This window comes from Chamaea fasciata, unplaced genomic scaffold (assembly GCF_029207755.1).
Source record: "Chamaea fasciata isolate MVZ Bird 193981 ecotype frontalis unplaced genomic scaffold, bChaFas1.0.hap1 SCAF_6, whole genome shotgun sequence".
Classification (NCBI taxonomy): domain Eukaryota; kingdom Metazoa; phylum Chordata; class Aves; order Passeriformes; family Sylviidae; genus Chamaea; species Chamaea fasciata.
This window is the reverse complement of record NW_027094091.1, coordinates 69,645,904-69,661,574: the sequence shown is the minus strand read 5'-3', so window position 1 is coordinate 69,661,574 and position 15,671 is coordinate 69,645,904. Positions and strand designations below refer to the sequence as shown.

General features: G+C 45.6%; 1 protein-coding gene across 7 annotated transcripts in view; it reads right to left on the bottom strand.

Annotated features, from left to right (window-relative positions):
• Positions 1–15,671, bottom strand: part of ANKRD17 (ankyrin repeat domain 17) — a 69,562-nt gene that overhangs the window by 33,862 nt on the left and 20,029 nt on the right. For all 7 annotated transcript variants that reach the window (XM_066184707.1, XM_066184709.1, XM_066184708.1 and 4 more), the window contains exons 2-3: positions 779–929; positions 52–208 (exon numbers count right to left, since the gene is read on the bottom strand). In XM_066184707.1, the coding sequence (XP_066040804.1) occupies positions 52–208; positions 779–929 (308 nt within the window). The remainder of the gene's footprint in view (positions 1–51; positions 209–778; positions 930–15,671) is intronic.

Sequence of the window (15,671 nt, the reverse complement as noted above, 5' to 3'; positions counted from 1 at the left end):
CTTCTAGAAGCAGCAAAGGGCCGAAACTCTCCAGGACTGAAGTTGGCTTACTTGTCCGTCTGCCCTGCGTTGGCCGTGCTCTCCGCTCTCATCCGGGTCAGCGCAGCGGCAGCCTCATCCAGCGCGCAGCTGACCGAGGAGGTCAGCCTGCGGAGCACCTCGGGATCCGCAAAGGCTTTCCCATCCGCTGTCGACAGCTTCCCTATGCCTGCCAATCCAATTTGCAACCAACGGGGATGCGTGCCAGGAAAGGAGAGAACAGACAAGCTGAAATTGAGCCTATGAGATCTGGCGGCAGAAACATTCCAAGCACAATCAACCACAGCTCCTGAAACGATGGGTCTGACTGTTTACAACACTCATTAAAAGCTGCACGTGACTGAAACCCTCCAATCCACAGTTTTCAGCTACTGAAATTACTTAACGTAAGCAACTGCTAAAACTTTCAAACAGCAACTACTACAAAATAAAACCTACTTAGCAATTTAGGGTTTGACATAAGGGCACAAGCCATAGTCAGGCTTCAATTCTGACTCAGGCTTTTAGAACGCCAGCATTGGAGGGATCTGATTTGAAGCGTCTGCACGTGAAATGCTGATTTTCCAAACCCTGGAACACTCTGAACGTTTTTCTCTTCCGTGACACCCTTGCCAAATCCACCCCACCGTACATTTTGCAGCTGCATCACGCTCCTATGGATTAGCCTTTCGCAAGCCATTCCAGTACGGACTCTGGTGAGGGCTTTGGGGTTAAACCTGCACGGGACACGAGGACTCACCCGCAGCTTCAAGTAAAGCTTCTAATCTTGCCTGGGTTTCGGGATCTACTGTTCTCAGGTCAGCACCATCAGTGGTTGACAGCAGCAATTTAGAAGCAGTTTCCAACATAGGGTTTTCGAGATCATCCTGATCCAAGATAAAGGATTCCACCTGGAAAGTAACAGACCTTGTTTAAGAATGATATAACTGACCAAAACAGACTTAAAACAAAATAGACAAAAAAATCTACAGCTGCAGTTATTATTTAGGCATTTTATTTTTAAGGACATTGTTGGCTTCAGGTATCTCACTTCGGGTCTGATATCCCCTAGTCCAACATCCAAAGAAAACAACCAAAAGGACAAGTAACACCTTCCACATAATATCAACACCACTACAAGATGACTTCGTGTCACAGCACCTTTCCCAAGGAAACATTTTCTTGAACTTGATCTACAGAAAATGCAACTCCACACCCGCCTTCTTTAGAAAACAGATACTGAGTTGTCAAAGCTTTTCTGTAGACCCTACCTTCCTGTGCTGTCCATTTGTTTTTGCTGTGAAATATGTAGAAATTAACAATGAGATGAGTGTTTTAGAGAAGAATGCCCTAACAGTCATTTGTGTTATCCTGCCCGCTAGAGGACAACTGGGGCAAATATTTTAGAGAAGACACTTCTCTGAGAGTTCCAGGAACTCGCTTCACAGCCTGTGAACTAGTCACCAAAACAATTATCAAATTATAAAGACCAAGTTAAACGTCCCCCTACAAAGCTGAACAGCTTCCAAAATTCCCGGTTTCAGAACCCAAACCCCAATCCCAATCCAAAATCAGAACCAGTTTACATGCCAGTTTGCCCAACAGAGAAATCATATGCACCAGCCACCCTTACAACAATTAAAAACTGCAGTCATCCCTGGATAAAAGCAGCCACTGTCTGCATCTGTTTCCACATGGAATATACCTCATTGAGACAGAAATTATTTTATTCTTAAGCTGTATTTGCATCTCCAAAGTTTCAACGCAGTCCCATGAGCATCACAAGTTCAGATTCCTGCAGATAAATTCCCCAAGAATCCATCTCTGCGGGCAGATAAACCAGAAGAGCAGGCAGTTCATCCAAGGACTCCCGGAAGGTCCCTCCAGACTCCCATCCATTCTCTTGTCACAAGTGGGGAGCTCATACAACTTTGGCCTTCTGCTGTTTGTCTCCCACTCTACCCTTCCAGGACACACTCAGCTTCAACCCAAATGCCTCGTTTGCTAAGGAGGGCAGGCTGAGAGCGACTTCCCAATTTTCTTCATTTCATCCCTTCAACACCACCACAGAAAAACAAAGCCTCTGGTCAGCTCTTGGCAACACACGAACACACATCTCAAGGGCACCTCTAAAGCCTCCCTCTGGTTTTCTGCAGCCATCTCTGCCCTCCTCCAAATCCGGGAACATCAGCTGAAAGGGAGGACTTCCAACTTCGCATCAAAGTGGCTGTGATGGCAAGAGCGGGACAGCCCCGCAGCACTACCTGGCACTCCCCAGCAGTGTTCTTTCCAAGGGATGCTCACACAGGCTGCTCTCTCCAGTTTGGCAAACGGGTGAAGGCAACTCCTAGTTTCCTCCCCAGTCCTAGGGAACCCTGCCTTGCCAGAGTCCTTTGCCCATCACTGCCCTCTGCACCTACAGCGCTGCTTTGGGCCTGCCTTGGTTCATCTGAGGACTTGCCATTTGTCTTCTTCCAGAGGACGGCCTGCTGCAGCAAGACAGAGGAACCGCGGCGCTGTTCAGGAGCCAAGTGACAGATTTCACCCCTGGAAAGGCAAACTCCGGAGCCGGCAGAAGGATTCTTGGCTCACCCAAATTATGCAAAACCCCAACTGCTCAGACTAACTGAAAAAAAAATCTCCTCCAAGTGAAATAATGAACAGCTGGTCGTGGTTCTTCCTAACACTATGAAATATTTGCTAAGAAAAAAGTCAAAATAGGAAAACTACTCTCCCCCACACATATCCTCTCCCCAAAATCAGGTCTTTCACGCAGTTAAAGTTTCAAATGGAAAAATCCTCTCATCTCCCTTCCAGCTAGGAATATGGGCATGGTGTGATTAAATAAAAACCCAAGGAGAACAGGGAGAAGCAGAAATCCACCCACAAACAACACAGCACCAAGACACCCATGAGAGACCAGGATAAAACATCCTCACAATAAAGACTGGAGAATGTTTATATGATGTGCTGTCGCTGAAAACATTTCAGAACAATATCAAGAAATTAACTTACTGGAAAACCACTTCACACTATTTTTTAAATACTAAATACGGAGTAAAAATCTTTTCTATTGCAAGGTAGAAGAGATCCATCTTCAGCCTGCAGCTTTTCTTATCTCCTCTGCAGTTTCAAAATTGTTATTTACCTTCACAGTTTCATCAGAGTTACAGTCTTGTCTTCTCAGTTTTTCTACACACCACCATACAGGGATAGTGACAAAGACATAGCGTATCAAAGCAGGGAATAAAACCGTACTTTGGCAGAAGGGAAAACCCCACTTCCGTTTCTCAAGAAAATCCTGCCTTCTCCACAGAAGCTACAAACAAAGACAAAGCATTTCCATGTACCAGGTCAAGTAAACAGACATTTCCTTTAAAGGGCTTCGGATGTATTTTATTTCCCTTGACTAAAAAAAGGCTTGGACTAGCACACAAATGCTCCACCTTACCTATCAGAACATTTCATCTGCATGCTCTGTCAGCATTCCCCCAATCCAGCAATACTCTGACAGAACCCAATTGTTCGGACAGACCCGAACATAAGCCCTTTTACAAGACTTCTCCTACTCTCTCATCCTGCAGTACAAATCTCATGTTCTGTCCTTGCCTAGGTCTACTTTGCTCAAAACAATTTCCAGTGCATCTGACGCTCCTACTATCAAAAAGATACCAGGAGAACAAAATTCCCAAGTTCAGGCTGCTCTCAAACAGGCCTCCTGTCTGTACACCCTGAAGACAGCCCTGGAAGATGCCAGGAAGTTTGTTTTGACTGACAAACACCAAACACTAAACGTGCACTTGAACGAATGCCAGGTTCGGACGGGAAGATGAAGCACACCCCAGCTGCCCTAACTGGGGTGGCTCTTGCCACCACATAATGCTGAATCAAACAGAGACAGAACCCAGCTCTGGAGGCTAACTCTGACTTCATCCAGCTCCCTCCATCAAGCCACCCGCACATAAAACTGCCATCAGCACAGATCCCACTGGGCACCCAAGCCTCCACATCATCTCACACAGATGTAAACTACGGTCAAAGAATCCACTTCCTCTCAGAGGTTCCCTCACTGTAAGAAGACACAACAAAACCCCAAGTAATTACACACATATAAACTCCCCCAAACAAACAAAAAAAGAAACAATTCTCATGCATTAAGGACTTGAAAAAAAGCTTTGGGTTATCTACTGATTTCAAATGTACTGCTTTTAAGGCAAAACATGGATTAGCATCCTCATAATTTTACACCAGGCCAGGGACAGAGGCAGAATGGAAAATACATCCCTCCTACAAACAACTGTCCCTGGATGTCACATCATCTTCTGCTGGGAGGAAGAAATGCAGTACACCCAACACCAAGGAGCTCCTCTAGAAGCACACCATCAACTAAGGTATCAAGCCAGGCAAGTCTCTTAAGTACCAAAATGAGTGTACAATGCCCAAATTAACATCACAAGCTTAAAATTACAGCATTTCTAACCTTACTCCCAGCAGAAGAACCTGCCACCACTTCCATTACCTGAGAGCTTTAAAATGATCTGAACTCTATCAGAATAAAATCGACTCTTAAACACTCACTTTATGAACAGGGCAGAAAAGACTTGGTTTCCAGCACCCACCTCCTTCACTGCAAATGCCACAAGCCCATTATTTATAAATCTAACCAGTGCATGGCTCTGCTCATTTACAGAGCGTCCCGAGCATTTGGTTATCACTGAGTTACAGTTTTTGTAAACTACATCTCTGCTATAAGGACAACCCAGAAGCATTAAGAAAAGGCTGGTAAAAGTAATTTCCTCCTTCCCATCTTAGGTCCCCTGTCTGATTCCAAGAACCCATTCTGCTGATCCCATTCCCTACTTCTTCTCCTTCGGGCCATCCTACATGCACGCCCGGTGTCGATGTGCTCCTGCCCCCCAGCACTGAGCCAGAGCAAGCACTCTGTCTGAACTATAAAATCCCATCTGTAACGTGCCACGTGTGGGCAGAGCACTAATGAGTTGTACCAAAGGGTACATTTGGGCACCCAGTGTCACTACCCAGCCCAAACACTTGCTCAGAAGAAGTGTAGCCTGAATGGCACCTTTGGACAAACACCTCCTGGGAAGCAGCACGAGTTCCCAGCTGCCTTTTAGCCATCTGGAGGACAGCAGACAGCACGGTATCTCCGTCTCTCGATGACGCCCTCAAAGCATCAGTGCAGAGTTCTCTAAGCAGTCCCAAGGAAGCAGCGCACTGCAAGGAAGTGTCTGGCAGCCAGGCTGCACACAGCAGCTCTACACGGCTGTGAAACAGCAAGGCGGGCTCATTATCCTAACAAGGTTTATTTTTTAAGCTTCGGTGTTTTTAAAAGCACCATAATGTAAAATGGCAGCATCTGAATCTGGATGTGGACGAACCACACTAGCTCGGACAAGTATTAAGAGACAAAAAAAGCCCACCTTTCATGAAAAGATATCTTCACTGCAGGATTTTTGCTTATTTTTGGGGCTGACCCGTATTTTCCAGTCTTAAAAGCCAACACAACTTTGTATCTCAGCTTTTCTCACGTGAGCCCCATGACTTTTGCTTTATATTAGGCAGGGAACACAATTTAGAATTTGCTGATTTTTTCACTTGGCATTTGGGCCTTTGGTGTTTGACACCCAGAGGGTGCCAAAGGATCCTATGAGGACCAGAGCAAAGCCCTTCCAAAGAACCTTAAGGACAAGGAACAGCCAGTGGCCATCGTCAGGCAGCAAACTGCACCCCCTAAAATAAACCTTACCTGACACTCCTTTGGGATCAGTTTTTTGTGAGGCGCTTACTGACAATTATCAAGTGCTTTAGCAAGTTGATTTTTCCCAGCTCTAAAATTTTTGGAGAGCAGCAAAAAGTTTTTAAAGACAACACTAAACATAGTAAGAATTTTCAACTCTGCTTGGTATTGCAAAGCCACCTTGAGCCCAAAACCACAACTATGACCAGGGCAGTTAATAACCCTTAGGCCGACTTTGCTGACTTCAGCCCCACTTCCCTGCTTGAAGAGCAAGGAAGTTTCAGATTCTTTCCTTACTCAGCTAAAAATGACTCCCTTACAGTGAGCAGTGTTAATCCTTCTTTACATGAGGAACTCCTCATGCCTGACCTACAGCCACACTGCCTTCCCTGGTGCTCCAGCAACTCTCATCCAAGAGAATTGCAGCTTTGTCTCCAGAACAATTCTAGCTCTCACACCTCCAAAACACTGCCAAAACAATTATTCAATCAATCTATCTATCTTTCATACATTACTGAGCATTTCTTGACAGCACATTTTCCACTGTACACTTGGAGCCTGTTTCACACAGGAATAGCAATGCTTATACTATTACCTTGCAAGTGGAACACACAAGAGGAAATGAACCCCCATTCCCAGTGCAAGAACAAAGTCCGGCTCTGACCAACAACCAGCTAAGTTCACTTTGCAAGACACTGCTAGGGCTTTTTCATGCCTCATATCTAACCCTCTGATGCACATCAAGGGATTCGTGAGGCAAGAGTGAATCAAAACAAAGCAAGGATCATTTGAAATGTGGCAAACTGGGCCAAGTATTTCAAGCGCCAATTCTTCACTTTGGGATCCAAACCACAACATTTAAACAGGCAACCCAAAACCCCTGCAAGTAACAAGGTATGATACCCCACACTACAGCAAGAACTTCATGTTTGCTCTCCCTCACCCTGCTGCCTTTTAGCCTTCAGAATATCACCTCTGATGCTTTCAAAATACATGAGCCCATCTCAGTTTCAGGACAGCTTACTGGAAAAAAATAGTCTGATTTGAAACATCAAGACGGAGAAATTAACCTATGCACGTCCTCAAATACTGGAATGAGAACGGATTTTGACTTCCACAAACTAACAATTGAGGCAAAGTACAAGGTTCTGCCTTTCCACCTACATGTTTTCAGGTGAAACTGCCACTCAGCAGCACAGGTTTCAAGGCACTTTAAGACGCAGATCTTCACAGCATTAATAATGCAGCACAGAAAAAATTCCATCCGAGGCTTTGCTGAAGCCAAGGCTCTGGCAGTGCCTGGCATTTCTATGGGTCAAGCCCTCACCACCACCCCGTTTGGATGATACATCCCTGAGGTATGTGTGATGGTCTCCTGGCTCCTTACACACGACACCATTTTCTTCAAGATAAAGATCAGCTCCCTGGTCACTGCAAGGGAAAGCAGACACAGAAGCCAAGCGCAGCAGATGATCGAGTGCCCACTCCATCTCAGCTTGGTGAATTTTGTGTGTTTTTCCTCAAACCTATTTTCTAGGAGGAACAAGCTGTGTGATTCTCACTTGCCCTACCCTGCTACTACAGCAGCACTGTCACCACAGACACCGTCTGACAGCACCACCTCTTCCCTGCAGAGTGAGGATCGCTCCCACTTATCTGGGATACACAGTGAGATCTGTGGTCTTCTCAACATGCACTGACCCTCCCCAAACCAAAACGCCTCGTCCAGCACAACTCTGAGGTCTGGCAGCTGGAACATCTCAACAGTGTCTTCTTTCATTTTATTCCTTTAACTGTACACTCCACTGCTCTCGCTGCTGCCACAAAAATTGAAAGGGGGGAGAGGAGGAGGGAGGTGAGAGGAGTAGCATGCTGCTGAAATGGCATAACACAGTCCCCACGACTGGCACCAGCCGAGTCTCTGCTGCAGGGACACCTGCATTAAGACTGCAGTGTGCTTCTGATGACGAGACAGGTGCTGAGGTATTCACAGGAAAATTCCCTCCTCTCCTCCGCACGCTGCATTCCCAGCAGCATACACAGCAATAAAAACAGAGGGGCAGGCATGCTGAAAGCTGTAGCTATGAGGAGGCTGTGAAACTACAAGGAGGAATACTCTTTTTCCACTTGAAACCCTCATTCCAAGCACTTGGCATACTTCCACATGAAGCAAATTCACGCATTAACTGGTTTTCGGCTGCAGCCGTTCACGCGAGAAAAATTTCATGCCAGTGTAAAAATAGCAACACCTTGTCTCACTATCATTTTAACTTCCCTGCCCAAATTGCACATTTATGTGGGGAGGAAAGAAAACACATTTTAGTCTCTGACATGAATAACAAGGTACAAACATCACAATTAAAAACCCCACTGAAACACATACTCACGCCTGTGAAAGCTGAGCTTCAGACAACGCTGTTACATCAACAATATAAAGTCGCCGCATTTTCAGTCCAAGCCCCTAACACAAGTTTGCACCTTCACTCTCCTCCAAAGCCTCCCTCAGCCTGAACTTCTGACAGAAACCCCTGCTCTTGGAGAAGCTTAGAAAGACATGAGCACGGAAGCACAGCTTTGACAGGGTATGAGTAACTCGTATGTACCAGCGGAGATGTGGCGGTCTACATCAGAGCCACAGACAAGCAGCAGCACCTGCAATAAAGTTTCTTCCCATGCTGTTGCAGAACCAAAATGGAAACCAACCCCTGCAAAATCCCCAACAACTGCGGCCAGCCTGAGCCTATGCGGACAGTTTTTGCCACACGTGGCAAGTGACCTGTCAAGCCTTCCTCACTGTTAAGTCTATTTTGCAGAGACAAAGCAAAGGGATCACAAAACCGTGAAGAAGGAGATGGTGCCACAGGGCTTCCCAGAATCACTCTCTTCCCTTAGCGCCAAATCCCCGAATGTCTCACCTGAACAACTGCAGCCCCCCAGGATCCTCCCTCAAGCATCTGGGGTAAGCATCACCAAAGCTACTTAACAAATTTCCTACAGGGCCACTCAAACCAGAGCTGCCTCACCACAGCCCTGAAAAGCCTTCAGGGGTTACACTCCCCCCAGACTGTGCCGTAGGCTCGGTAACAAGAGGTACAGAGATAGCAGTTCAGAGTTTTCCTGGAGGACAGCTCAAGGACTCTAAACTTCCTGGGATAAGCACACCCCAAAGACCATCACCACAGGCTCAGAAAGATCCTTAAACATGACACGGCCAGCTTCGATGGATTCAGCAGTGAAAACTAAGGAATGCAAAGAACACAAGTAGCAGGTAACAATGTAGTTCTGCAGTAGTTGCAACATGAAGCTGTTTTGACTTGGTCAATTCTGTAACTAAAACCTGGGAAGTACATGAAGCATGACGCTGCTCCGAAGAGAAGATTTCAGCCATCTTCCTAAAAGACCCTTCACTCAGCAACACCAGCACCTCCAGACAGTGTGTGAGAGGCGACTGAGGAGCCCTGCTGTGCACTGTTACATCCTATTCCTCACTGCCCTACTTCAAGGGACTAATTATTCTCTTAAGCCTTGTTTAAGGAAGGTGAGCTCCCAAGAAGGAGAAAATCCTTCTCTAACAGTTAATCACGTTCCTTTTCCACCAGACTCACCTTTTGCCTTGACTGTCCAAGGATAGATCTGACTAATTCTCAATGCAAGACACTTCTAAGCATGCAATGAAGCACCCTGCTACACTGACAGATCCAAGGCGACTGACTTGGATCCCTAAAGCATCTTTCCTTTAAACTGACACCTAAGGAAAAGGTGAAGACCTGAAAGAAACCCTAAAGCCCTAAGCTGTTAAAAACACAAATGCATTGTTTCAGTGCTGCCTCTACAAGAGTCAAGGTTGAAACCCCAGTAATAATTTATTATCTTCATCACTGATTAACCTGAGGGGGCTTTTCTACATGTTTGCTGCCTGCAGAGTCCTCAAGGGGAACTACCTTGAGCTTTCTTCTCGCAGCTCAATAAGCAGTCATTTCTATGTCACACTCGGACTTTGCTGCAACAGACCGTGACCCTTCACTAATCCTTTGAAAAGGGAGTTTAGAGCATTGTGCAACTAAAGGTGGAACAACTTCTTACAAATACTTTTTCTGGAATATTTTTCCCCTATTCCATTTGGCCGGCCTCATGCACCGTGTCCAAGTTTCAGCTCAGAACTGTGCACACCCATCCATTTCCAGCTGAAACAAGTTGTTTTTCTAAGGATTGTTGCTCAGCACAGCTGAACAATGGAAACACGACATCCGAACTTGTAAGTGGACAAAGCCAGCAGCAATAAAGCTCTGGGCAGACTCAGCTGTGGGGCCTCGCCTTCACCCAGGTTTCCTAACAGCAGAGCTGAAGTGTGTACATGCAGGAGCAGCGCTCTCCCGTCTGAGCACATGATTCCTTCTCGCAGTGCAGCCAGCCCTCGGATCAAAGCAGCTCCCCTGGAGTCCACGCCAAGCAAGCCGCTGAACTCAGCAACCATGCAGATCGAGAGGAAAAAGAGGACAGGCATTTATAGCTCATCATGTCAGTCACAGGCAAGACCACCCTCCTACCCCTTCATCAGAATCATCTATATGCATCCAAAATAAATTTCCCAAAAGGAAGCCTCTGCACGGGGCTTTGTTTTCCCTGACAAGAGCGTGTTCCATTTTTAAGGTTAAGAAGAGACAAACCGTGGACTTTTCCAGTCTTCAACAATAAATGCTCTAAATTTTTACAGAATGTGCCAGAAAGGATTTCTCAGCCAGCACAGACTTTCAGCAACCAGCCTAGTCAGCTTGGCTGCATTCCTCCTGCATCCGCAAGTGACTACGGCAGTAGTACAGCAGCTACAATTCCCAGAAGAAGCTCACCCCTGGTTCCTAACTGTTGTCAGATGACTTATTTCTGTCTGTTTCCCGATTCTGATCCTAAAGCCAAACTCACTGTCAAAACAGAGAACAGCTCACATGCTCATTTACACCACAAAGCTTCCAAACAGAAGACAGACCTCCATTCCATGGAAATCTGACATGCAGACAAGCTATCAAGCCAACAGTTTTTCACTTCAACAGTATCAGAAGGCAAGTAATCCATGTTTGTCCATGTATTTTCAATATCCCTACACATGGATATTGAGATAAACAGATTGGTCAGACCACAGGACAAGAGAAACAGCAGGAGCAGAAACAAAGGACCCGGTATCTTGTATGATAAAGTCATTCTGATTCCTATGGCCCTCTCTTATGGACTCAAACACTGCGTGTTCTCATCCCTAAGCTACTCCTTGCCCTCCCCAAACTTTCCAAGGTAATAGCTCTGTTTTCTCCGGGGATGAGGCCCTCCCAACAGCACTTGTAGAAACCTACTCCCAGCACCCACTGGCAGCCACCCGTGCAGGACCAGCTGTCCTCAGCTCTGCAGTGATGACAAACCCCAGGGATTCCTGTTGTGGGAAAAAGAGCCCGTAACGCCACAGTTCCATGAAAGCATGATCAACCTTTGTGAATCCAACACACGCACAAGACACTGCATCCCACCAATTTACCACTCAAACTGAATCTGGGGTGCACACAAACCTGATGCTTCAGAGAATTCCCCTTCCCAGATACAAAGCCATTCAGTTACCAGCAAAACTAAGAAAAAGCAACTTCCCTGCTTCATGGACAAGTAAATTTGACTTCTGTAGCAGCGCTCTGAACGTTTTCTCATGCCCAAAAGCCACCTGGAGAGCTTTCTTTACAACAGCTGGGGCTGTCACCCAACACTGTGGTGTCTCAAAGCTTTAACAACGCCTGTATGACACCACACTAACATCAAGCAAGAAGCAAAGACACCCCCTCAGTTTAGGCACCGACAGGATGATACACCAACCCCAGGGCAACAAAATGGCATTTTGTAGTAGGAGCACAGTGGGGTGATGAAGCCTCGGAAATGAACTGTGGCAAAAAATACTGCCACACAACATGCTCCCAGGCCTTCTCTGCTCCCTCCATGGCAGCAGACTGTCTCCTTGCCTGTGCTCAGGAAAACGAAGATCTACTAGGGAGGAAAAGACATGTCAGTCAGTGGCAGACATCCATCTCTCCCAGCATGGCAAGAAAGAAAAGCTGTTCCCTCCCACTCCAGTCTGCCTGCTTGGCCCACTCTGTATAACCCACACTCCCCCTAGAACTGTGTTTCTCTCCCACAAGACAACAGCAGGGATTAGAAGCCTTCATTAAAAAATCCTGAAAGCACACCTAAGCAGTGTCTCTTCCTTCTCATTCCTGCAAAAAGGAAATCCTCTCAGATTCTCAGTTCTGATCACTCTTGCACACACTCTGTCATGTGCACTTCAGACAGCAGGTCCACAGTCACCTGTAGAACACATAAATTTATTCAATCGTTCACTGTGGCCACTGAGCATAAGACACAGTGAGCAAGTGGCCTGAACTGCACAGCACCCGTTGGGTTTCAAACAGAAATAGCTTTAAGCTGCCCACATGTTTTCTTACACAAATTTGGCAGGCAATCTTTCCCTTCTGTAAGTGGTTTTGGTCAGCTGCTCTTCACAACAGCAAGAAAGTGCTCTGCTCTGGAGGATGAGGCAGCAGAAGGGAAGGAGGACATGTGGAGGAGGGACAGGATGAACACACAAACAGCTACTCTGTTCCAGTCCAGCTCAGAATTCCCTTTGGCATGAATGAAACACTAGCGTGTGCACGGGCTCCCTCACAGCAATACAGCATCCACTGGTGAGCAGATTTGAGACGTGTAAAAGGAAAAAAAAAAGAAAAACGAACCAAAACCAAACCACCCACAGAAATGCAGGAATAATGCGAGAACAAATTTTTCATCGAGCAATGCCACATGTAGCTTGGCTTAGTCAGAGCTTTCCCGTGCCATCATCAAAGCGATTAAGAGCACCAGTTCATTTAAAGGACACCCTACAAGAGGACTCTATCCCTCTCTTCATGGTCTTTAGGCAAAACACAGTCCCAAGGTCTGAAAAAGCCAAAGAAATGCCGTTTCTTCCCCCCACAGCTCATCTTCCTTGACACCAGGCGGTAGCTCCTTGTCTCAAGCCACGCTACACTGACTGATGGACAGGAGATGTGGATGCCAATGCACATTAGAAACAAGAAACACAACACAACATGGCAGAAATTATTGCTACTGGAAGGACAGAATTTTCAAATATTTCTCTAATAATAAAAACAGACGCTGCAGACGTGCATTTTGAATGCAGCCTCCCCAAAGTTTAGGTAAAACCGTGAAACCTTTCAGTGTATGAAGGTTTAGCTACCATTACCCTCCATCTTTACTTCCCAAGCCAGGAAACAGCAAAGACACCAGCAAAGCTGCTACTGCCGGAAATTCACCACCACAGCAGAACCTGGAGACTCAAGAATGGCTCCTTAAAGAACACGTTTTGAGTGAGCATCAGGGAAACGGGTTCATCACAAGAAATCAAACCCTACGTAAGGTTCAGTTTATGGCAACCTATAGAAATCCCTTCTTTCTTCCTGTGCAGATGACTTTCATCAGAACTTGCTTTTATCCTGCCTCCAGAAGTTCTGCAGCCCACATCCAATCTAACCTATCAGGATCGGGAAGGGGATAGCAGAAACCAGAGGTCCTTAGAGGACATCTACGTTTCTTCATGCAATTATCTTGCTGAAATAATTATTGATATTAAAAATTGCTGACATCCCTCATCATGCAGCATAACCAAGCCCACGTATTAAGCAGAGGCATTAATAATGTTAACCAAAAATAGTTTTGGAAGATATGACTAGTTAGGTCAAGAGCTTTGAAATTACTTTGAGTTATTGCAGCTTAATTCATTTGTTATTTATTCCTGCTCTATAAAGTTAAATGAAGTCATACCTGTGCCACTGTCCCAAACCAGCAACCACGCTTACACACAGAAAAACTGAGCCCAACAAAGGAGTGAAACGAACCAGCTGAATCCTAATGCAGATTTCCTTTCCTTTTTCGGCATTTACAATGCGAGTATTTCTTTCAATGAAGGAACCAGTATGGCCTAGCTCACTAATCTTCTCTTATGATGAGAAGTGAAAGGATAAAGTTACAGCAGGAGACAGTTGGATTCAGTATCTGATTAGAATTCCTATTGTTACTGCCTGGGGAACTGAGCACAGAAGGAATTATTTCTAATAATTTCAACTCATTTGGTTAAAATTCTGACAAGCTTGACAGCCCCTGAATTCTTCCTTCAATACAAACTTCTGTTAGGCATATCTAATAAATGAGTTGCAAATTTTTTTTGCTCTATTTGGCACACCCAGCTGAAAGCTGCAGCATATTGAAAGGATTTGAACAGTTTTTAACATATGGTAAATGAACAGACTTGTGAAGGTAGCTAGAGCAAGACACAAGTACAGCTAAATCCAAATATATCTACTTTTCCCATCTTATCAAAAAGAGGTTCTATTTTTAAAAAGTAAATCAATGTCTAAGGGCAAAGACAGCAAGTTTAAGTGGAGCCTTTGCTTTTCAGTGTTTGCTTCCCATGTTAGATATAAATATCATGTGCCAATTTCCTTCAAGTCACCACCACAACTTCCATTTCCACTCTCTCCTTAGTGCTTCCGATCACCTCTGTGCCGTGAAGATATTTAATCTTATTTATTTCATATTTACATGGCCATTAAGAGACAGAGAACCACTATTTATACCAGGCAGCTCCCTGGATTTCCTTCTTGCAGGATTCTGATGCCAAGGCAGCGCGACAGGTTGTTTGGAGTGTGGGTTTCAGCTTTGGAGCATGTGACTTCCTATCAGTCAACACAGGCAGCGAATTCCAGCGAGGCAAAGATCTGAAGAGATTTCAAGCACATGCAGAAAAAAGTACCAAGTACCTTGGCCATGGAAACAACTTCTTCACATGTTTCTATGAACATTTAAAGACAGGATGTACGAAGGGGTAGGAAAAAAAAAGGGGAAAATCTAAATAAACCCACCTGTCCGAAATGTCCCTCTCAATTCTCTTGCTGTTTTTCCATTCATTTGAACCGAGAGCTTAAAAGATGAAGACCCTGGGTCCAAAGAGACCTTTGCTGATCAAGGGATCCCACCTGCCAGCCAAGTCTTTGGCTAAGACTTCCCAGTTACAAGACCCTCACTGGCAGACACAACCACTGAATGATACTGACCTTTTAAACAGTCACCCAGTATGAAGTTAGTTACGTAGACATTTCTCACACAGTAACTGCATTTTCATATTACTGTTACTGACAAAGATAAAGCAATAAAGCATTAATAACAGGAATGGTTTCAAATCACACCATTAAGTCTGTGACCTCTTCCTGCATGGCAAGAAGAAACAGATGAAAACTCAGAGAAATTCCGTGCAGGAGATTTTCTGTCCCATTTGTCACACAAAGGAACCCAGAACCAGCTCCCTGCTCCACACAGCAGCAGGAAAAGTAACAGAAATCCAAGGCAGTGTTTGCTTTTCCAGGAAGATTCAACCCATGCTTGTTCCAAGCCCTTTGCCTCCTGTCACGGCACAAACAGGTAGAGGAGTCACCTTCCCATGGTTTGTTTGAAGGCACTCAACAGTGAAGGAGCCCTTGGGAACCACCCGAACTTCACTGCCAGGAAGTTCTCTCCTGGTCCCATGTGGGTGTCTTGGCGCTGTCCTGTTTGTGGGAGGATTGCTGCTTCTCCTCCTCCTCCTCCAACCCTGGACACAGGAACATCAGCTTCCAATATTCAGCTCCTGGGGCTGGGACTAGATGTGGCCCAGCCTTAGTAATGGTGCCTCAACAAAAGGGATACCACAGTAGGGCTCCAACTTCCTTGAAAATAATGTGCAGAGAGGCTGTCCTGACGACCTATGAACACCTGCAACATCTCAGCTGGATTTCAAGCTGGACTTCAGCGGGGAGCCAGACTTCCACGGAGCCTTGGG